The 23,285-nt window shown below is 45.9% G+C and overlaps 2 protein-coding genes across 2 annotated transcripts in view; both read left to right on the plus strand.

Annotated features, from left to right (window-relative positions):
* Positions 1-23,285, plus strand: part of LOC8035246 (17-beta-hydroxysteroid dehydrogenase 13) — a 225,123-nt gene that overhangs the window by 40,668 nt on the left and 161,170 nt on the right. The gene's annotated exons all lie outside the window — the stretch shown is intronic.
* LOC120836190 lies at positions 5,949-16,058 on the plus strand. The gene is made up of 5 exons (XM_040206208.3): positions 5,949-6,298; positions 6,712-6,930; positions 10,982-11,011; positions 13,390-13,619; positions 14,331-16,058. The coding sequence occupies exons 1-5, from the start codon at positions 5,949-5,951 to the stop codon at positions 14,900-14,902; spliced, it is 1,401 nt and encodes a 466-aa protein (XP_040062142.1). The 3' UTR covers positions 14,903-16,058.

The raw sequence follows: 23,285 nt of genomic DNA on the forward strand, positions 1-23,285 counted from the left end.
CAGAGACGCTTCTCCGATAGATGATGCAAGCATAAACAGTGCGATCAAGTTATATTTAAAGTTTATGGTAAAAGCAGGAAACAACTACCGTGAAGAGTTGCGCAAGAACTACTGATGCAGGTAATTCCTCACTTTCTGATCAGTTATAATTGTTTTAAGCGTTCTAATGTCAAAGTTACACTTCAGACCGTATCACAGAACCTTCTTGGCTCCACTGCACGGGATTCATCATTAAATGGCCGAGCATCAGGCTGGAATGTCGGGAATTGAGGCATTAAATAAGCTGGTTCAGCGCGGCTATTGGGCGTATGCTCTTTTGGGCGCTCGAATACACTCCAACGTTAAGCGTAGCAAACGCTGCCAGCGCACAGAGATACATGATTGGTCGCAGACGTCGAATTCCAATTCTCGCCGGCCAATGAAAGGCGCACGTTCTACGCTACGCTGCGTCTCTGCGCTCGACGTCGGAGTACATAACAGAGCCCTTATAGACACTGTTGACAAACAAATCAGCGCTTTCCCACACCGGGTCCATGGGGGCACTGCGCGCGCGCAGAAACCAGGTTCTCGTAAAGTGAAGCGTTGTGCGCATGCGCAGTGCCGACAGCAGCGCCACCGCAGTAGCGAGACGTCAGAGATTTTGGCTATCGCCTCCTGGTGGAATTTTTTTCACAATTTAGAGTGAGGATACTTCGACTTCCTCTGCTGGCGCGAGCACGTGTAATGCCGAGCTTTTGTGCACTACCAAAATTAAAACATAACCGCGTGGGTAACGCGTGTACTATACGCATAGCGAGGAAAACAGAAGCGCCCCGAATAGTAACTGACGAGTTGAGTTGTTGTATACTCACTAGACAGGTTGCACAACCGCCGGACGTGGTGCGCCCCAAGCGTCTTATTATATCGCCCTTTAGCCAATCAGATTACAGCATTATCCGATAACAAAATGGCCAGCCCCTACTGTTGGTTTTTAGCGTTTTGGCGTTCAGAAAGCCACTAGATCGAGAGCGAGCTCGTAAACCAATGTGCAGACGGCACACACGCTGAAGTAAGGACATAGGAAATACGCGGGGTCTGAATTCGCTATATGTTTTATATTTCACTACCTCAGAATTGAGCCTTAAAAACAGTTAGGCACAAAACTTCCGGTGAAGCTACGTTCTCGTGCCCAATCTCAGCTATCTACGTTCGAATTTTGCGAGGCGTGCCTAATGTGTCGGTCTTCGCGACGGCACCCTGTATTTCCTACCAGATAGCAACATGATTCCTGCAAGTGTAAACGCGGGGGATATATTTCTAAAACAGTATTTACCGTCTTTTCAGGGCTCTAGTACGCAGGGGCAAATTGGGGCTGAAAATAAGTGTTTGCTTAGATAATCCCGGCGCATAGTCCGCAAGCCGTGCATGGTCCGGGCGTATAGTGCACATGTCTAATCCGAACGCAAAAATTATCACACACTGCACACCTTGACAAATATTTGCTGTATTAGATCTCACAGAAGCTTGCATTATAGAAATAAATCAAAATTAATATACCTTGCCGTACATAAAATCCTATATTTCTTATCGTACTGAACCATCTAGGAAAAGAAAATCTGATTATAGTCGGCACTTGTAAATAATCCGCACCGTGCAAAATTTTCAAATTTCGAACATGTATAGTCCGCGAACTACAGTCCACAAAAATACGATACTTTTTTTTTTTTTTTTTCGTTTATGTAGTAATAGGAACCAGTGAAAGTTTTCCATTTCGAGAGGAACGATTTCTGGTTGCTACTCTGAAAATAGGATAGGACTTTACCACAAACTCCCCCCCCCCCCCCCCCCCCCCCCCCCCCCCCCGGTCCGTGCTTGGTTTCGTGAAATTCCATTTCAAGAGTCCGTCTGTAATATCCGCCCTTTGAAGTTTCACGATGCTGTCTGTGCCTGCCAACGTCGTCGTGGTTTTTTGGAAACACGGATTTCTCGCTCCCATGTGAAGCTTTGGCTCCACGTTGCCGCCCGCCAATAAATCAATGCCGGTAGAACTATGCGACCGTATAAGCCCGCGCATATCCGCGTCAAACTTTTTGTTACATCAATATTCCTCGCGCAAAGTTTGGCATCATTGTATGTATTCCGAAGCATCACGGGCGTCAGCGTTTGCGGAAAATTTAGTTGCGTGGATGCGGCCGATAAGAAGGAAGGTGTAACGTGTTCTTCGTTTCCATCCCGGGACACACAAAATACACCGATATCGGGTGCTTCGAGACCTAACTTCACGTATATTCCCGGGAACATTTACAGCTGCGTTCATCTTTTCAAAATTTTTTTTTTTTTTTAAATGGGACATATACTGTTACAAGCCACCTCAATTCCAAAAGCGTCCCTGCATTTTTTTTTTTTTTTTTGGTTAACTGAAAAAAAAAATATGCCATTTTCGGCTGTGTAAGTCCCGGTTTCCTTTTTTTTTTTGTATTTTTGCATTTTTTTCCCTCAAATTTTCGTCGGCATGCCTTATTCAACCGAGCGACTTATATGTATGCTGTTTTCCTCATAACCATAGGCATTAACTATGCAAAAATGTAGGCCGTAGAAACATTTACGACACGGAAAGACCGGCAGGATAGCCGCCGATGGCCTGCTCTCCAAAGTGGTCCGAAGCGTGGCGGTGTAGACTCTAGGCTGCTATGACTCCGCGCACCCCCAGACCAATCTAAAAAGAGTTAAAAAAATTATATATATATATATTATAATATAAAACGGGCATTTATAGGGATGCCGGACCTATAAAGTGGTGCGACATATAGGCGCTGGGCAGGGTTCCGATGCTTGCCACCGTGGGTTGATCACCAGCGCCACCGTGGCCAAATGAGGCAACACTGGGAAGGCTAAAATCGGCAGCGCCGCCGGCGCATGCGAGATTACGTTTTTATTACCGTGTCCGAGCGTTGTGTTGTCGCACACGCTGTAACGACTGTTTTCAAAATGTATCAAACGTTCAATATAATTATGTGCACGCGTGTGCGGTTGTGTGGCTTCAGCATTAAGAATTTTTATTAGGTAGTTACCTTCCTTGGTAGGTTGAAAGACACCCCAAAAACGGGAACTAGCCGATCAAAATTGAACGTCCAAATTTATGGTCAAATTTCAGAAAAACCATGAATACCAAAACCTTCTTTTTTTGTTTTTTGTTGCGTTGTTTGCTTCCCCTTTTTCGCGTGAATAACTGATCCCATTTCGTGGATCAGCTTGTTTTCCGCCCCTCGTCGTCGTGTTGAGGACGACTGTGGTGTCCGAGGGATGTGTTTTTCGTGCAAGCTGGCTGTAGTTCGGATGCTGTCGTACGGCGATTGAATAAAATGTACCCTTTTACACAGAACACAAATAAACGCCGTAGAGATAAAATTTTGTCGTGGGGTACGTACATTTTGTTTATATTTTTGTTCATTCATTGAGTAAACAATTTTCTTTAGGCTACGCATTAGTATTGGCTGTTTGCTTACAGCTACCTCTACCGTGGCTCTATTTCGACGCGGGTCGGAAATAATGAATTGATTTTCGAGTATTTTTTATTTTAGAACTTTTTTAATTAAAATGCTGTAATTGGCACCAGTGATGACAATTCGCACACTTTTGATAGTCGACCTTGTTCGCGCCAGTGAAGTTAGATCATAAGCAACAAATTATATTAGAGCTTGAAAAACTATGTTATAAAATATTCCCATATCATTATTAATATTATTATTACATATTGCGGCAATGTAGGCCCTCAATAAATGCCACGATAAAAAAAAAATTGGCCATTTAGTCATAACAGTTTTTCCAGAAAGGTCTCATTTTGTTTTCTTTTTAGCATATGGAGAGCTCTTACATCGTTATCAAGATAGTCAATGTAATATAGTCTCGTGCGTCACACGCTGATTTCAAAAAAGAAATCACGCACACCACACTCATCACGCCTGGCGATGTTTTGTATAATTTGGATTAATCCTGTTATCCTTGTGCTGGGAATAATGCTGAAGCAATCAATCATATAAATATCCGAAAGTTCATTAAAAGGCCCGCAGTTCATTATTTCACGTGACAATTATCTGAGCAAGAATAGGCAGCCAGGACACACAAATATCAGCGCTCATTTTTCCAACAAATACTATATTTTATGGAACCTATAAAGTGTACGAAAGACCCTGTCTTTAAAGGGACACTGAACTCTCCAAAACACTAGCGCCTTGGTCGAACACGTATGTCACACAATAAAGTTTCCACGAAAAACGGTTTTAGCTTAATAATCACACTGTGATACATATCTTGAGTTATGAAAGAATCTGAAATTAACATCTATACAGAGAAATTAAATCCAAAATAGAGGTTAGTTTCGGCTTAGTTCCAGAAGTAAAACGCCCACTGGCGTAAATATTACGCTAAACAACGTTTTTCTTTTCTTGATGAAAAGGTGACCTGCGCTCATAACACCCTAGCTTTCTCGTACAAGCAGGAATAATCTCAATGAAGCCAGCACACTACACAGGCTCAGCAACTGGTATACCGGCAAGCGTCTCCGACCCTCCCTATTCCCGCCATTTTGGAAAACGAGTGGTGCCACCTATAGTGAATTAGAGTCGCGAATAGACCCGAAAATACACTGCAAAAAACGTTTGTGCGTCTACTTTCACGCACAACACTTGGAGAGCCAATCACCGCAACTTACGGAGCAGCTCAGCGAATGAGAATGCGGAAACATATGTTTAGACCGAAAAACGCAGTCTGAGTTGTGACATTAATCAATGCAAAACGCCACGCTTGCATTGCTTAATGTCACAACTCAGACTGCGTTTTTTGGTCTAAACATGTGTTTCAGCATCGTCATTCGCTGAGCTGCCTCTGTAAGTGGCGGTGATTGGCTCTCCGAGTGTTGTGCGGGAAAGCAGACTCACGGGCTTTTTTTAGAGTGTACGATCTGTGCGGAAGGAAACTGGTGATACGCAAACCTAACAAACGTGAGACTAATAAAGCACAAGGAAGACACGTGTACCTTGGTGCTTACTTTTTTACAATGCAGTAAAAAAATAATGAATCAGTTACACAACTTTATCATTGAAACAAAAGTATCTATGTTTCTTTTATTTTTTGCGGAAGCCGTAAAGTGTATTAGTTGAGACGTTAAGTTTTGTCAATTGATCCGATCGAGACGAAATCGTATCCTGAAATAAAAATTGAGCAGCAGCCTGTTTAACCTTTTCGAAATGCGGGACTTTATTTGTTTGTTTGTGCGTGCGTGTACTGTACGTGCCTGTGCGTGCGAGCGTGTGTGCGCGCGTGCGCGCGCGTGTGTGTGTGTGTTCGCGTGTGCGTGCGCGTGTGTGTGCGCGTGTGTGTGTGTGCGTGCGTATGTGCGTGTCTGTGTGTGCGTGTGCGTGCGTGTGCTGTACGTGCGTGTGCAAGCGCGTGCGAGCGCGTGCGAGCGTGCGTGCCCGCGTGCGCGCGTGTGTGTGTGTGTTGTGAGTGTGTGCGTGCGCGTGCGTGTGCGCGCGTGTGTGTGTGTGTGCGTATGTGTGTATCTGTGTGTGTGAGTGTGTCTGTGTGGACATGTTTTAAATAATTTTAGACCTTCTCGAGAGTTATATTTTTTTTTTATTTGCTTAAGATAATAATTTTATCTTACGCTTTAGTCAAAACTAGTTATTATTGTTGTTGTTTTAAATGAGAAAGATGCTTGTATTTTCATTTCATACTCGACAAAGCATGACGAAAGGGTATCTATCGGATCGGGGCGCTCGCGTTAACTGTGGGGCCGCGGTAGGCTTTTAAAGAAATGCTTATGTTCGTGGCAGGTTGCAAAAAAAAAAAAAAAAAACTGCAAAAATTGAAATTAAATTTTACGATGGAATCTGCACAGCCTGACCCAAAACTAAAAGGACGTACTCGCGACTCCAAATCACTATAGGGGGCGCCGCTGCATTTTCAAAATGGCGGAGTTAGTGAGGGTCGGTTGGACGGCGAGAGCCCTGCTCCTTACGAGTATTTTGGAATATGCTAACGCTACGAAATATTCGCGGTGCTACGAGGAAGCGGACCTCCTGTTACAGGCCGGGCATTTGTTTCTTTGCGGCAAAACATCGTCGTCCGAGGACAACGTTGAAATATTGGCGTTGTGCCTCGCAACGAGCAGCGTCCGAGGCGATCCGCATGAGATCACCGTAAAACTTGTCGCGGGAGATGGCCCAAAGTTCCGTGTGGACAGTGCCGTCTGCTCGTGCGTGGCGGGATCATCAGAATGCTGCAAGCACGCTGTCGCCACGCTTCTTCACTGCAACAGGTAGGCACCTAGCAACCTACACAACACGGTACGACTGGCGCGAGTTCGGTGTAGTCTTTCGGCGGCTCTGATTAATGCTCGCTCGTATCTCTTGAGCGCAGGCGCGTCGCATACTGATATCGCACGCAGGTGTCGCGCTTTGAAACACGATAACTATTTTCACGGTGGTGGTTAAAATGCGTGCGTAGGGTAGCCCCTAAGTGTTTCTCTGTTGCCGGCGCCAGGTTTCATAGGCGCACAGAGCGTCGGCGCGATCGTAGCACGGTCCCATTTTTAAACCAACGAACCTGTTTCTAACATGATAGTATTTCGCTCATGTGATGTACTGTATTGCATACTCAAAGCACAGTACAGACGCGTCGCTGATTACCTGTAAGCCATGCGAGCTTTATAGTTTCGGTTTCATTTTACAGAAAGGGAATCCAGCATCTCGAAGATCTAAGCTGCACCGACAAGGAGTGCGCGTGGAAAAAGACCCCTGGAAAGGAGTTGTATGGCGATCCTGTGCCGTACAAGATGTTCTGTCATGTAAAGAAGCTCCGACCTACGCTGGAGCCTTCACCCGAGGCGCAGGCAGCTATCCTCAAGCAGCTGACAGGCGCCTGCTTTAATTCTGCGCTCGCCAAGCATAGGTAGGGACGAATTCATCTTATAAGTGTCTTTTGTTCTGTGCGCCCGTCCTGAGACACAGGTAGGTGTCCCCTGCCTAGGCTTGAGTGTTGCTAAGTGACAAAAACAAACCATATTGATTACATTTTTTTTCGTCACATATTGATTATTTAGATGTTGGTAAGCACACCGTATCTTATCAGCATATTCGTCTTGTGTCAAACTGTGATCCCTGGTGGCAGTAGCTGCGACTTAACCGCATCGAATCCAGTTGTCGCATTGAATCCAGTCATGTAAACGGCATAATGCGCTAGGGAAGCATATTGCATTCAAGTTGCTAGACAGACGTGGATTGAGACGGCAAATGCCCATTCATTCAACCCATGTAAACGGAGGTTACACCGCATTTTGGAACGGAAAGGATTATGGGAAGGCTCTGGCTGCGGAGAGCGGTCCTGTGTGGTTGCCCGCAGTTTTCTCCTGATAAGAAACGCAAACTTTTATTGCTATGCTAAGTGAGCGGAATATAGTTGAGCTGCTCGGTGAGGGTGCCACCTCTTCAAGCCTTGCAAGATGCAACTTGCACGATCGAGGGAGTCCCTAGAGGCTTCAGCACAAGCACGAGCTCCGAGCACTGCATGGTAGCGCAGAACGAGTAGCTCCTGCCTCGGTGCCATTCCTGGCTGCACCAGAGCTTTTCGGCTTTGGGGTCCGGTCGCAGTTCGCAAGGTTTGGCAAGGAGAAGCAAGGTTGCGTCCTTGGAGCGGTTGGAAAAGATCTCGCTCGCCAGGCCGTGTGCACGCACATCACCTCTGACCCAAAGTGGCCCGGTGGCCCGACCCAGAGCCCAAAACCTTTGTGTTTTGATGCTTCTTCCGTTTCGTAACTTCTTGTACAGCATCGAAGACAGCTGGCGCAGTCTTTATGCTCGCCGAAAGCGTCGAAAGGCCTTCACGTGCGATGCACCAGAAAAGTTGGTTACGGGGTGTGGCCGGTGCCAGAAACGCAGCTTTAACTTTGAACTTTGACACGGCGTGGCACCACCTTTGCATAGGGCTTGGTGCACATTCATGTAAACATTGCTGTGTCGGCTTCATTCGAAGGACGATTGGGGCCGATGTGCTGAAGTCGTATTCATGTAAACGCGGCTATGAATGTTACTTAGTTGCACCGATTCAGGTTGTCGCATTCGATGTGGTCATGTTCACAGAATAATGCGCTAAGGAAGTGATTCGCATTCAAGTCGATAGACGAAGGTAGATCGAGGTGGCAGATGCGCATTCATTCAGCCCATGTAAACGGAGGTCTCATCGCATTTTGGAAAGGGCAGGCTTATGGGAAGGCGTCCGCTGCGAGAACGAGTGAACAGCTGAGAACACGGCGGCGGCCAACCTCTTTGGCGGCGCGGAGAGCGGTGCTGTGTTGTCGTCCGCAGTTTTCTCCCAGGGAAAAACGCAAGCTTTTATTGCCTTCATAAGTGAGCGGAGATAGCTGAGCTACTCGGTGAGGGCAGCCCCCGTCCAAGCCTCGCGAAGTATGACTTACGCGTCGGAGGGGGTCCCTGAAGGGTTCAGCGCAAGCACGAACTACGCCGAGAGCTCCGAGCACTGCATGGTAGCGCAGAACGAGCAGCTCCTACCGCGGTGCCATTCCTGGCTGCGCCGGAGCCTTTCAGCCTCCGGTTTGTCTGGTCGCAGCTAGCGGGACGATGCGCTGTAGATTCCTCAGCGCGTTTGGAAACGATTTTGCTCGCCACAGCGTGTGCATGTGCGTCTCCTCTGGTCCAGAGTGGCACGACGGCCTGGAGACCAAAATGCTTGGGTTTTGATGTCTTTCCGTCTCACAACTTCTTCCACAGCATCAAAGACAGCGGGCATAATCTTTATCTCTGATGTTTACGTTCACCAAAAGCGTCGAAAGGCCTTCACGTGCAATGCACCGGAAAACGTGGTCATGTGGTACGGCTGGTGCCGGAAACTCAGCTTTAACGTTGAGCTTTCACACGGTGTGGCACCACCTTTGCGTAGGGCTTGGTGTGCATTCATGTAAACATTGCCGCATCGGTTCCATTTGAAGAACGATTGGAGTTGATATGCTCAAGTCGCATTCATGTCAAAGCGGCTAGTAATAGCCTTTAAAGCTGGTGATTGGGAGCAATGTCAGAGCTTTGTGCTGAATGGGCACACTTGGCCAATGCAAAGCCGTATTTGCTGTTTGTGAGCCTCGACAGGACAATATTTTGGTCAGAACTTCTCACATGCGGACAGATGATGACAGGATCCTTGAGGCTACATAAGTGCTTGTTCCACGTGCTCATTCATTCATTGGTGGATGTCAGATTACCGTAAAATACCAAGAAAGCGCCTCCTCAAAATGTGAAAATAATAGCAGAAATTAAGGGATGAGCACTTGTTAGGTCAGTTTTACCTACCGTAAAATACCGAGCAAAAATGCCCACTCAAAATTTGGAGATTTTGGAGATAATCAAGAAAAGCATGGGGATGGGCGCTTGTTAGGTGATCAGTTCTACATATATATGTACCGGGCAAGCTAGCAGTCTTCTGCCCATTGAACAACCACCTAGGCGCCGCCGCACCTGTCATCAGCTGGCTCGTGGGGCAGCATCACATTGAGCATAGTCGTCACCATCCGGCCCTGAACCAGCTGGAAGAGCGTCACACCAGTCGTCTTTTTCAACGCCGTGTTGTAGGCAGACGTGACTTAGGGTAACACCTCGTTCCACGTCTTGTGCTCCACATCGACATACATGGAAGTCATGTTGGCTATGGTCTTGTTCAAACGCTCTTTCGGCCCGTTGGTTTGCAGGTGGTACGCAGTGGTGCGACGATGGCTGGTGTGGCTGAGCCGAAGGATTCCTTGAGTTAGCTGCGCCACAAACGAGGATCCTCAGTCTGTGAACAGATCCTCGGGGACACTGTGTCTGAAGACACTGCACTTGACAAAGCATTTGGCGACTTACACAGCAGTTTCCAATGGGAGGATTCTCTTCGCGGCATATCATGCAACGTAATCTATTGCGACGATTATCCACCTGTTTCCTTGCATTAGTGGTGCGAATAGGCCAAGCAAATTCATTCCAATCGGCTTGAATAGTGTTGTCAGCGGCAATCAGTTCCGAGCGCTTTGTCTTTTGTCGTGGTACAAATTTGCCAGTAAACTTTAGTTTCTTCAGTTCTACCCCGTTACTTCACCAAATTGTCACGTATGACAAGTTACAAGGCAGTGAAGAACTGAAGAAACTAAAGTTTCCTGGCGAACCTGTGCCACAACAGACAGCAGGCATTGCGGGTGTTGATGTCGGCGAAAAGGCTGGCTGGAGCGCTTGCAATAGGCTGACTCCATACATCGTACCGCGGCTTTTTTTGAGTCTTCCCTGGCAGCCTAAAACATTCTACCTCTATCGTTCGGGAACTATGCACTCTGAACATGAACAAACTACACGTTTCCCCAACCTTTGAAACCGTCCACTTATGGTAAAAAAAGATAAGATGTTATGCAGTGGTGGGAGACATACCCGAGCGACATGCGCGTGAGGCCATTAAGAGCGCTGCCGACTCTGCTGGGTATGATCGCGGCAATATGTCGAGAAGGCCATACCTACCGACCTCCGGCAAAAAGTAAGGTTTTAATCAATATTCCCCTCGTATGTCTTAACCTTCCTCGTTGCTTTCTGTCTCCTTTCACAACAATTTAAGGAAGTGTATCCTTCAGGTTGTTGAACTTTTCATGTCATTTTATTAAATTTTATGTATGGAAACTTTACGAATATGGTGTCGCAATATTATGAGGGCCTAATAAGCCGTTCTATCAAAGGTAATGGGTGGCATTACTCAATGATGAGCAGTGACTGTTGCCATGTCTATTTATTTTATTGCTTAATATTCAGCCACATGTTTTGGTTGAATTTAACTTTTGTCTATGTATCAGAAACGTCGGGATTTGACTTACTGTGGCCTTCAAACATTGTTGCTGAACCTTCAATACATAGATGCAAGATTTAGAGTATTGTTTACATACTGAATCCAATTGTTTGTTGTTTTTTTCTTTTTACAGGAGGAGGAGGCGGGCTGATCGGTCATGCAGGTGAGCTAAAAATGTATTTGCTTATCCTTTGTCGACTATGTACAGTACAAAGGCTGTTTCACACAGTTAAGATTGAGTGAGACTGCAACTGTTTACGACTAGGTGTGACTACCTAGCTTCCTTCTACCGAAGTAGGAAAGCTGTCCTAGCTTTCCTTCACTCACTGTAAGGATGGGATTATGCTGAAATGCTGCTTTGTTGCTTTGTTTACATCCCTGTCTGTGTGTGTGCTGCAATCCAGTGCAAGAATTTGCACCTAGGATGTGTGTGTGTGTTCGACTCTTCGAGAATGGCATTCATAAGTGACTGAAAATACCGACAGGACAAGTATTTTCCGCTTTACTTCTTTTTATCATACCATTGGCCACTTGTTGAAGGGGTGGCTAAGCTTGATGGGTCGGGTGATGATCCCGTAAGCATAAGGGGGAAGCTTGCTCTGCTTGGTTGTGCTGTGTGGAATGATGTCGCTGATCAAGCGGGGATACCGGGGTTGGGGGAGCGGCAAATGGGTGATGTGATTGCTGCGCCATTTGCGCCAAAGTGCTTACCCTGCTACATTTGACCAAAATGTGAGGAATTTGCGCCAGAACTTAAGTTCACTTAAAAAATACTGAAAATATAACAGTTGCAGGCCTTGCTACCGGGCCGGATCGTTACGGTAGGCTCGTGCGGGTTTTCAGGACTTTCGATAATCGCCTCAAATAACTTACTGTTCGATTTGATTTTGCACCAAGCACTGACAGTACTCGGAAGTTTCGCAATAACTCTCGTGGTCTGTTCTGGTGGGTTACTTAGCTCTGTTGAGTGCGCTTCTCACTGCATACTGGTGTGCTGCAGTGAAACGACGATTGCGAACTAGGCATCGTGATGTTGTGTGTCTTGCTTCGCCGCAGCGCGCCTGCGTGCTAAGGGGACAGGTACTCCTCCAGAGCGAGACGTGGCCCATGCTTTTGTAGGTTTATTTTTTATGCTTTGTTCTTTGTTTCTTGTCTGAATTATAAATTGCAGCTTTGTTACAACCCCCCTCCCCCCAGAACTTGTAGGACAGATAAATCTAAGTGTCCAAAATGATTGTATTTCAACATTTGTTCAGTGGGATTTCATACCTAAAATAATCACTCACGGCAGTTTGCACTGTCCTTCATCAGTCGCCGTCTTGTTACCATGTCCAGTGCTTCCACACACAACTAAACAGCTAGTGTTTGTTTTAATATTTGCCGTCTCCTCGTCACATTTGCAGTGATATAGATGAAAATGAAGTGTGCGGTTATGCTCCATAAGCTCTTTTTGCTTCTCCAAAATGAACTTTTGGCTGCTCCAATAGCTGCTCCAAAATGACTACGACCAATCGCATCTCTGCAAATGCTTTGGTCTTTCAGTCCCAATTTCCGAGGTAAAAAGAATTTAGCACAAATGTTTTGTCGTGGTACTCGGCAAAGCCAGCTGTCGCTATGATCGCAATAATACATGTTGATTCAACACTGTTTTTTTGCTTTCCTCCCTGCTTTGTAATCACATAATTCGTCAAACACACTGGATCTGTTGAAAAATAGGGGCCGTTTGTTATCAGCAATTTTTATTTCAACGAGGGTTTGAAATGTGGAGCCTCTAGCTTGGGACTTCTTAACTGTCTTCCGAATTACACGGGGAGAGCTTTAACCAAACTTCGGCCACATATGAAGCACAATTTTCATTACAACCCATTGGCCGTCGCCTTTGTTTGGGTAATGTTCTAACTAAAACTCATTACTTGTTAGGTGCCTGATTATTGCAACTAGGTTCGCTGGTGTACCGCCGGCACAACTTTCGCTTCACCAAGAGAGGCCGCATGCACCACACAACAGTTTGTTGCTCGTTTTGTTTTGCCGAAAGCTGTAATTCCTACCCATGGATGATAGGGTGCGCAAGGTAGAGACTTCTCGTGTTTCCCCAGCTTCCCTATGATGGGTTCCGCACGTCGTAGTGAGCGGTCGTAGTCACACTCGCTCACAACTATGGGAACGAGCCTTAACCTTGGACTAGTATGTGCAGTATGTATGAATTAGAATGTAGCAATGTAGCAGGTGCAGTAAGTAAGATAATCTCAGATTTAACAATGGATCAGCATTTGATGGACTGTACAAACATCTCTCTCATAGTAGCTTGGTGTTTCATATCCCATTACTATACATGCAAGCTGGAACGGTGTGGGGTCTGCATAAGACAAGAATTTGAATAAAATTTATACTAGACATGAGCTTTGTCTGTGTTTTATAGTAAAGAAAAACAAGCAAAGTTAAGGTTGCAGAATCTCTATGCATTACTTTCGCTTGAGCCACTGTCATGAGGCTCTATTTGATCATGTTCACTGTACAGATTGGCTTGTGGTCTATTTCCAGTGTCCCGGAACCGTCAAGGCTGGACGAGAAGTACAGGCAGGTCATAGAGTGCGCCGAAGGCAGTGATCTTTTGGCAAGGCTTGCCGCAGTTCCGGCCTCTCCTCCGGAAGGCTGCTCTTCTTTCTACGATCAACAAGTCGCTGTCTCTGTTGAAACAGCCGCTGTCATGCTTCGGGACACAAAAGAGAACAAGGCAGCCTGGATGATGGAACGTCGCTGCCGGATCACAGGCAAGTCTATTGTGTATTAATAACTAGTAATGGGACGAATCTTTATCTAGATAAGGATTCAAAGGAACAACCAAACATCGAGTCGTGGAAAGGTTCGGGTAGCTTCCATACTGTAATTGCACGCGTTTCAACCGTTTATAATGTGAAACATTAAAAATGTTAAAAATAATTGAAGTTTTAAGATAAATATTTTATTTGGAAACTACCATTCCTCTAGTTGCATTTGGACACGGTAGGTGCAGCTCGCTTTCAAAAAAGGTTTTCGGAGTATGGAAAGTTCAAGAACTTCCTTGTTCCCTTGCAGTTGTGCCTAGTCATGGTGAATTTGCCTGCATTTTTCTCCTGTGCCCACACCATGCAGACAGCAAAAGGATTAATAATTCAAACCAAAGCAGAAGAGCATTCATTTACTTGGTTCGCTTGATGAACGAATATTTACCGAGTTATCAGAGAAGCGACATTGGTCTTATTTAATCAGGATGTACACCAGGGAGCAAAAGCCTGGCTACCGTGCAAGTGCTTCGGTGCCGGCTTTTGTAGTTTCCACTCATGTTCCTGGGCGTGTCATGTATGACCTAAGAAGCATGGCTGGTGCATTAAATTAGTGCTGCCTGTAACCTGACTTGCAAGAGAGGCAGATTTTGTTACGTTATGTGCTGTATTTACTGGAATGTAAGCCAGGAACCACCTGCTTGCTACATTTTATTGCAGGAACAACATGCTACCCCCTCTCTACCTACAAGTTGGGAAACTGGGAAAAGAAGGTGCGGTCCACAATGCAGCCATCATTCCGTGGCAATGCCGCAACGGCCCATGGTCTACGATACGAGCCAAAGGCACGGGAGAAGTATGCAAAGACCCGACGAGTTGACATTTTTACGTGTGGACTCGTTGTTTCGCCACAAAACCCCTGGCTCGGCTGCTCCCCTGATGGCGTTGTGTTCGAGGGGTCGCGACCAGGCACGTTGATCGAAATCAAGTGTCCCAAGAAGGGAGAAATGATGACTGCAAAGGCACTCTTGGCCACCTGTGATTTTCTGGAGACTGACGAGGCTGGTACCTACAGCCAAAAGAAGCGCCACACCTTCTATGGGCAGATGCAGCTGGGGATGGTTCTTCTTGATGTGAAGACCTGTGATCTTGTTATTTATGCTAGCATGGATGATTCAATCGAGGTCATATGCGTGGATTTCGATGAAGCTTTCGTTTGGCCTCTCCTGACAACCGTAAAGAGAATTTACTTTGAGCGTGTACTTCCAGTCCTATGTTCGTCGGTAGAGTGAAAAACACGACTAGTCTGATACTTGGTGCGGCAGCTGGTGTACTGTGTTGGACCGCTAGAGTGCAGTACTTTTCTTTGTTGTTTTTTTAGAGTGGGCTACAGGACAGATTCATTTTTTTTCTTTTTGCCATCTTTTTTTGTGAGCAGTAGCATATTTGCAGTGAAGCAACAGTTTTGCCTCGTTAAATATTTTTCCTGTTGGCTTTGTCTCAAGAGTTGGTCACCTCCTGCATTCTTCAGTAGGAAACTATGTGTGAGAGTATAGTTGGGAAAGAACTTGGCGCTTATTTTTACTTTGAGGTCAGAATGCAGAATTCGCTCAATACTGTCCTTTTAGAAGCTCTCAAACTTCTAGTTATTTCTTCGGATTGATTATTCCTCAGTATTTATTTCTGCTAACTTCAGAAGGAACTGTTGATGTGGTACATGAAGACGTATGCATGTGCTTGTTATGTGATAAAATAATTATTTATGAGATATACTACTAGCTCAATTACGTTCATGCTATAATTTAAAACTAAAGTGAATGTTCTACGCTCATCACCATCTCGAGAAAAAGGAAGTTTTGTGGTCATACGCTGTTCCTACCTTTTTCTAGATTTAACTTTCAAAGGAGAACCGGTGCTTTCACATTCTAAACATGCATGTTGAACAAAATTACAAACATTTATCCTAAACTCTTAAACAGGCATCTTCATTCACCGTGTAAATTGTAGAATTAGTACCTGTCTTCAACAAGTTGAAATTTCCTTACTGTGATGCTTGCATGAAAGCAACTGTATAGAAGTGTGCAATATTTTATTAATAATAAATCTACACAAAGAAACTCAAGTTTCACTCAAAAACTTGTGTCCCTCAGAGACCAGCTTCCTCTGCGACTCGTGTAACTTGTACTGCAATGCCTTTGTACCAAAACATTGCTACCTAGTGTTTGTTCCTTGGCATTTGCTGCCATCTCCTCGCATTGGGCACTACCAGACAAGTGTGAAGGCCAAATGGATCACGAAAGTGCTTGAAGCTGGCCTAAGATGTTACAGAAGAATGTCCTGCTCTCAGAGTGAGAGCCGATATTTCACTAAGAAACATTTCACTGCCTGCACAAGGCAAGTCTCTCAGCTTACGGCCCCCCCCCCCCCCCCCAAAAAAAAAAAAAAAAACAATCCTGGCTACGTGCCTGGCAGGATTGTTTCACGGTGACACAAGGTAATGCAACGAGTGAGGTAGAGAGGTGAGCCATTGATATAATATCACTATGGTGATAATAAAACATGTTAACATAGACATGCAGGCCACACATAACAAAATATGGAGTCAATATGAAGCTTTGAAAGTGAAGTCTTGAAAGGCTACACCAACAAAGCAGCGTTTTGCAGAATCGCTTCAGGGTGACAGAAGCAAGTGCGATAAAGTACTAACAATTGTAGCAGGGATGATTCAATTCAGTGTTTATTTTCGCGTGCTTACAAACAGCTCACAGGCCTCGGCGGTAAAGCACGAAGCATAGAATACATATTTATCACAAATTGACATACTTCAAATTATACACATTTTAAAACTTAAAGCTATACTTTACATTAATACACATGCAAACAGTTTTGGCAATTTTGCGGCAATCCAATACAAACAAGGGGCAATTTTGTGCAGGGGTTCAAAACTAAATTGTTCACAGTACACCACCTTCATACTGAAGACGTCATCTTGCAGCAAAACTCATGACATTCTTACCTTGATAGCAATGCTGCAGAACAGCCAAAAGACACACAGTTTTGGTTTAGCCTGTTATACTTTAAATTAATAAAAAATATATATATCCAAAAATGTCCCCAGGTGATGTAAATTAAACCTCAATTCTTTTGAGGAAAAAAAAAGGTTTTATTTCTGATCTCGACTGAAAAGTGCGTGCTTACCTCTTAAGCTAACCAAAGCCCCGTCCCTTTATGAAAAGCTTAAAGAAACCTGCTGTCTGCGAGAACTGGTGGAGACAAATTGGTTAAGGCACATGCAATGGTAAGAATGTCATCTGCTAGTGGCACCATGTGCCAGGGCATCTTTTGAGATGCAATCTTGAGCAGCTTGATTCTTTGAATCACCCTCTCCACGTGAACCCTTGCTGCTGCTATGCGCTTTGTTGCAAGGGCTTCACCCTTTGAGAGCTGCTTTTTTGCATGTAGGAATGGGGGCCTCACCACAGCTATCAGCCTTGTTTCGCATGTGCTGTCAATGAGAAACCCCTTGTCCACCATTATGTGGTCTATTCCTGGCAAGAGCATATCTACCAAACCACTTTGGTCGAAGATAGCCTTGTCCGAGGCTCGACCTCCGTAACCACTACTGACGTAGGTCACTAAACCACCAGGTGAAACACCTACCATATATTTTATGGTGTGTCCCTTTTTGTAATGGGAGTATGTGCTGATGCGACACCTCAAACACTTCGGAGTGCCCACAGGAATTTCCGTGCAGTCGAGCACAACACGAACATGCGAAAACTTCTCAAAACAGACCGGCAAGTTATGCAGAACTTCATCCTTGGATGGCCAAGTTATGGCAGTCTTAAGAAATGCCGCAAGGACCCTTGTTGTCTTCCGTACAGTGGTGCTCACTGTGGTCGGACACACTCCAAAGATCTGAGACAGGAAGTCAAATGTTAGAGCATGTTTCAAGGCCATCATAGTCATGACTATTTTGTCTTTTGCTGACAGGTAAGCTCGTGTTGATGTGGGCGTCGTATCAGACACGAGCTTCTCTAGAACAGTGAGAAGCTCCATGTTGGGAAGGCCGGTAAAGGAACACACATTTTCCTTATTTACCACACGAGAAAAGTTCTCGCCAAAGTCCCCACTTGACACCTGTACACCCATGTCAAGGAGGACCACTGGCGACGCAACAGGCAGGGGCACTGTGCTGCTTTCACCATCCTCGGCCGACTCTGCCCTGTCTTCATGATCTTCAACCGACTCTGCGTTGTCGTCCACTTGATTGCAGGACTTCTCAGCTTCGCAGAGTGCAACCTGGAATAAAGTTTAGGCATATTTATACACACTTTCTGAGTCACAGGTGTTAAGGTGTGCACATCAACCTGAACTTTTTATGAGAAACTGAATTGATAGGAAAGTAAAATAAAGACTGTGCGAGACATGCATTTACCTTGGCTAACAGAGGCTTTACTGCTGCTCTCTTATCGCGTCGCTTCTGGCGGCCTTCGCTTACTTCCCGCAACCTCTTCCTGTTCTCCTTGTTTTCAGTTGAAAGAACAGGGAGGTTCTGGGAGGGTACTACTCCTCTCTTAAGACGGCGTCTTTGAGTTGCATGTCCTGGAGGAAATAAAGAACGATATGATAATCACATAATGGGGACTGAAGTAGTTTGAAGAGTGACTCATTTCAGAAAGCAAACAAAACATTTTGGCCTTCTGATTCGAAACTTTACTCTAAAATGAGCAAATTCCAGAAAATGAAATTAAGCCCATGTTTCCTGGGACTCTGAGTAGGTGTGTATCGCTTGCAAAAGCAATCAAACTGAAATCGGTCATTTTAGGAGAGAAAAACTACTGCACGCGCATTGTGAGGGTACAGGGCTCAAAAGTAATCAGAACTAAGAGCAGAAGAGAAACCTCCGTTTCACTTCTGGCAAATTTGGATCAGTTAGAAGAAAAGCTCTTCAGATTAAAGAAGTGCACTGCTAATTGTGCCGGAATAATCTCGCGCCCGATTCCACATCGAGCGTGCTGTACCGAAGACTGCTCCAGGCTGACGAGCGCGATTCTCTTTTACGCGCTCCACTTCGCCGTACGTAACGATGATCGAGTGCAAAGAACTAAAACGGAAAATGTTCTCGATCATAGGCGCGTTCAAGAAAACTAGTTGAATCAGCGTGAAGAGTTCTACTGCGCTACAGAATGGGCAAAATATTCAATGGAGGATGTGTTGTTTCTTATTGTGTACGCCGCCGCACAAAGTCCCCGAACCATCTAAAGCCAAAAAGCGAGATATATATACATCTCCACAAATCCGCACACTCTTACCTGGCAATAAAAAGTCGCTCGCAGAGAAATGCCGCGAGCACACCGTCATCGCTTCGGTGACGGTCTTCCCTGTCCGAAGAAGTCGCGCCCACTCTTCGCGTCGGTTGACGATGTCGGAGCCTCTTCTGCACGTTTCCTTGAGGTTGGGGAAGCGGTGAAACGATTCACCGTTATCTTTCCATACCGCAGCGGTACACTGGGGCACCGAACAGTGCCGTTTGGATTTAGAAGCAGTTCTTTTCGACGGACGAACGCAATTATCGCTGGGATCCGCCATACCAGCCTTCCGGGGACCCTCGCTATCGTGGTTCCGGTTTCCGCCGCGAGAGGGCGAGCAAAAAGCTGGAGTCGCGATATATATCGATATCGCCCAGATATGCATAGCATGCCAACAATCCATGCGCTAGCAAGTATTGATTGAATGACGAGGAAACCAACATGTAATGTCATATGTTTAAATTGGTTTTCGAAATCACGTAATTACTGTTTTATTTTTGAAAATTGTTTTTTCTTTTATATAAAAAAAGTGTTTTTATGTAAAGAAGTTGATGGGACCGCAACGAGCTGATGGAACTAATCACACAGCGTCGAAATGCCGCCACCAAGATGCTCGTCATGTCTCTGTACACGTTCTATCATCGCTGATCCAATAATGTACAGGTAAGGCCCAGTGACTTGCGCGTTTTAAACTGTTTCTTTGAACTCATCAGCTCGTAGCATCGGCTGCGGCGGAACGTAAGGTGAAACGCAGTTTAGGACAGACAAAAGCCAGTCAAGCCGCGACGTTTGCCACATTAAAAATAAAATTGCACGGTTAACCTATGATTTCGAGATTACATGTCTTGAATAAGCTTTGTTGACAGAATTCCTAAAATAAAAAAAAAAAATAAAAAAAAAATTCGAGGACACCTAAGCACGTTTTTGTGTTGTGAATGCGAAAGCATTCTCGGCGCCGGGAGGAGCAGAGGCGGCCGCAGCGCCGGCTGGAGTGCGGCGGTGAGCCGCACAGAACGCCCTGGCACGCTGGTGACTGCTGCGCTGCTGGGTGAGTGAGCGGCGGGAGTGCGAAGCTCGGTGCGGCGCGTGCTGAAATCACGCGTCCCCTCATCATCATCATAGCCCTAGCTGCGGGTACGGGTTTACGACGTTAGACCTCAAAGCGTAACGTTTATACCCGCGTCCTCCCCTCCCCCCCCCCCCCCCACCCCCCCACTTAACCCGCTGTGCCGCCAGCAGCTTGGCTGGCTCCTTAGCAACAATGACACCGTTGCTATGGAACCACATGACGCTTCGCAGCCGATTGGAATTCAGGTGCCGCTTCGATCAGCCAATGGGAATTTAGGTGCCATTTTCGCTGCGACAGACAACGCCGTGGCCACGCTCCATGGGAGAATTAATGCTTTCGTATTAAAAAGAAAGAAGAAGCTATTGCATGGCCCCCCCCACAATACTTTTTTTTTTGTTTTATTTTGTTGCGTGCTAATAAACCATTGAGGTAAACCAGAAAAAAAAAAGTATTGTGGGGGGGGGGGGGGGGGGGGGGGGGCCGCGAGGCCCTGCCACGTTATTTAAAGTGAGGACATAGAGCGAGACAAGCGAACGACGTGTCTGCCTGTGATGGCGGCTTCAGAGCACTCTCTTGCACGCGCTCTCCGAGGCGCGTGCGCCTCGAGCCATCTCTTTTATTTTCATGAGAAGAATGGATCTGTGGGTGCGTTGCACCCTACATCCGCAATACTAAATTCTCACACTGTCGCATACAAAAGAAAAAGATATCGCTTTAACGTGGCAATTAAGTCATTTACCCCCTCCTCCTTTAGCAGACCACAAAATGCGGACAAGACGTTCAAGCTGAAAAAGAGTGTGGCAATTAGTTTTCCTTGTATATTTTTATTGTTTGGTTTTAACGCTGGGAGATGTGCTCTCTTTACCGGTCTTCGCCTTCAAGCAGAGGTTTAGCGAACCGTTTTTTGCACATCCGATACTGCACGATAGGCCTTTCGGTACGAACTGCGCATGTGCTACTGCAGAAGACTCACGCATGCGCAGTTCGTTCCGGAGGGCGTACCGTTTCGGATGTGGAAAACCGGCTCCCTAGAACTATAAAGGTACCTTTCCAGAAAAGGGCTGCTGGCCGGTTTCATTTTCAGTGTTCGTGCGTATCGCGCGTGATCTGCTCGCTTTCCGAAGCGACGTACACGCGCGTGCTGAGCTGTGGAGATCGCACGCTGAGCTGTGGATTTGTAAACATTGGAAAGGTCTATTAAGAGTATTCACTGGCGGCCATATCCGTGTGCGCGACTGCTGAGCGCGTGCTGACGGCGACCTTCCGCAGTCCTTTTGGAGCGTGCATTTAGCACCATCAAGGTTGCCGGTCTTTGCAGGCTATTATTGTGAGCTCATTCTGAGCATGCGCTCTAAACATCGCCCTCAAATATGGCGTCCAGTGAATACCTCCTATACTTGAAGACGAAAAGCGGTCGGCGTTTCGTGGTCCGGCGTGCAGCTCGTGCGTAGTCCCTGCACATGAATGCACATTGTTATAATGAAATTCTTATGCGTATCTTAGTACTGAGGATGTCGCGCCCTCACCAGTGACGTTGTATTTCCGTTATGGCTGTACTTTTTTTTTTTTTTTATCAGGTTTGTTTATAATTGTTTTTCCAGCTGCGGCTCATCGAGACGATTCCGGTTCGAAAATGCTCATTGCAGCACACAATTGCCCACCAATACGGTTCAGGACCGTAGTGGACCCATGAAGCACATAAAGATTCAATATTGTATTCATTTTCACGCGCAAAAAAAAAAAAAAGGGATTTAGAATTCAAAATGCAGACAAAGGAACGTTCTGTCGCAGCAGTGCAATGCTGCAACAATGTAAAAAAAAAAAAAGTTAAATTTTACATTGTTTTAGACACAAAAAAAAAAAAAGCTGACGCAGAGTATATAAACTTTGTTTTAAAGTCTGTATAATACGTGTTATTCGATGCTGCTCGTCTAACAGTCCGTCTCCGTCATTCTGTGCTGTCTAAGCCAGAACTGACGCGAGGCTGCGGATTCACGAAGTCCGTCGTGCTCCTTTCACTTATGCAAACGACTACTCATCCAAGCACTCCCTGGAAGACGCCCCTCGTCGGAGGGATGCTTATCTCCCGCGCCTCCGACATATTAGGGGTACGATGATGCTCGCTCTGCGGAACGATGTGCGGCGAGCACGCCTCTACCAAATTTCCGGATTAGATTTTCTGCTCTCTGGCGCCATAAAATGCAAAGAATCAACCGCCCTCTACGCTAGGCGCATTTACTGGGCGCATAAAGAGAAGAAATACATAAAGCGTCCTTTGATAAAATGTCCCTCGGGTGCGGCTTTGGGACGGCGAACTTTACTGAGGCGCCATGGAGACTCGGACCGCAATCCCTGGCACTGTCAGTACATCTGCGCCCGAGTGTACCGTCGTAATGACCAATGACAACTCTAGAAACGTAGAGCTCGGGAATCTCGTTATTCCTCCGCAGCCAATGAGGTTGCAGAATTAGCTGCAATCTCATTGGATCAATCAGAATGCAACCAATGAGATCGCAGCGTGATTGGTCAAGGGACCATTCACGAAGCGAGAAGCGCGAGTATAGTCAGGCGTGCCCTGCGTTTCTGATCGTTGTCTATACACATTTTGTTAAGAGCATGCGAAGAAACATTGGAATGGTTTTCTCAAACTTTGTATTTCGCAATTTCTCGGATGTGCCCTTCTTTCTGTACCTCGTGTCCTTTTTTTTTTGTGTATATAAATTGTTTTAGATGTTATTATCTTACAGGTACACATTGTACGGCACTTTACCACGACACCTCCAATAAGCTTGAAATCGCTGCCCTTGGGCACTATACTTCGTTTCAGCTTCGGTCCGAGCGCGGCCAATGTTATGAGCCGAAGGGCCAATCTAACAACGAAAGAGGCACAACGTCACGGCGTGCTCTCTGCTGTTGATAGGACCAGCCGGTATTCGCCGTCCCTCTGTGCGTACTCCTCCGCCGGCTAGTCCTATCAAGTGCAGAGAATGACGCTGCTCTTTTGCGCTGTTTGATTGGCCCTTTGGCTCATAACATCGGCGGCGCTCGGACCGAAGCTGAAACAAAGTATAGTCAAACGTCTGGAGTAGTCCAGAAAAGCCTGCGCAATGAAAGCAACATACACTCTTATAAATGCCTCCACGTCCACTTACCCGCAAAACACTCGAAGAGCCAATCTCTGCAAGCTACGAAATCAGATCGGCGAATGATGAGGCGGAACATCTGTTTAGATCTTAAAATGAAGTCTGCGCTGTGGCATTACGCAATGCAAGCATGACGCTTTTCATTGCGTAA

Source organism: Ixodes scapularis, unplaced genomic scaffold (assembly GCF_016920785.2).
Source record: "Ixodes scapularis isolate PalLabHiFi unplaced genomic scaffold, ASM1692078v2 PGA_scaffold2__306_contigs__length_199485367, whole genome shotgun sequence".
Classification (NCBI taxonomy): Eukaryota; Metazoa; Arthropoda; class Arachnida; order Ixodida; family Ixodidae; genus Ixodes; species Ixodes scapularis.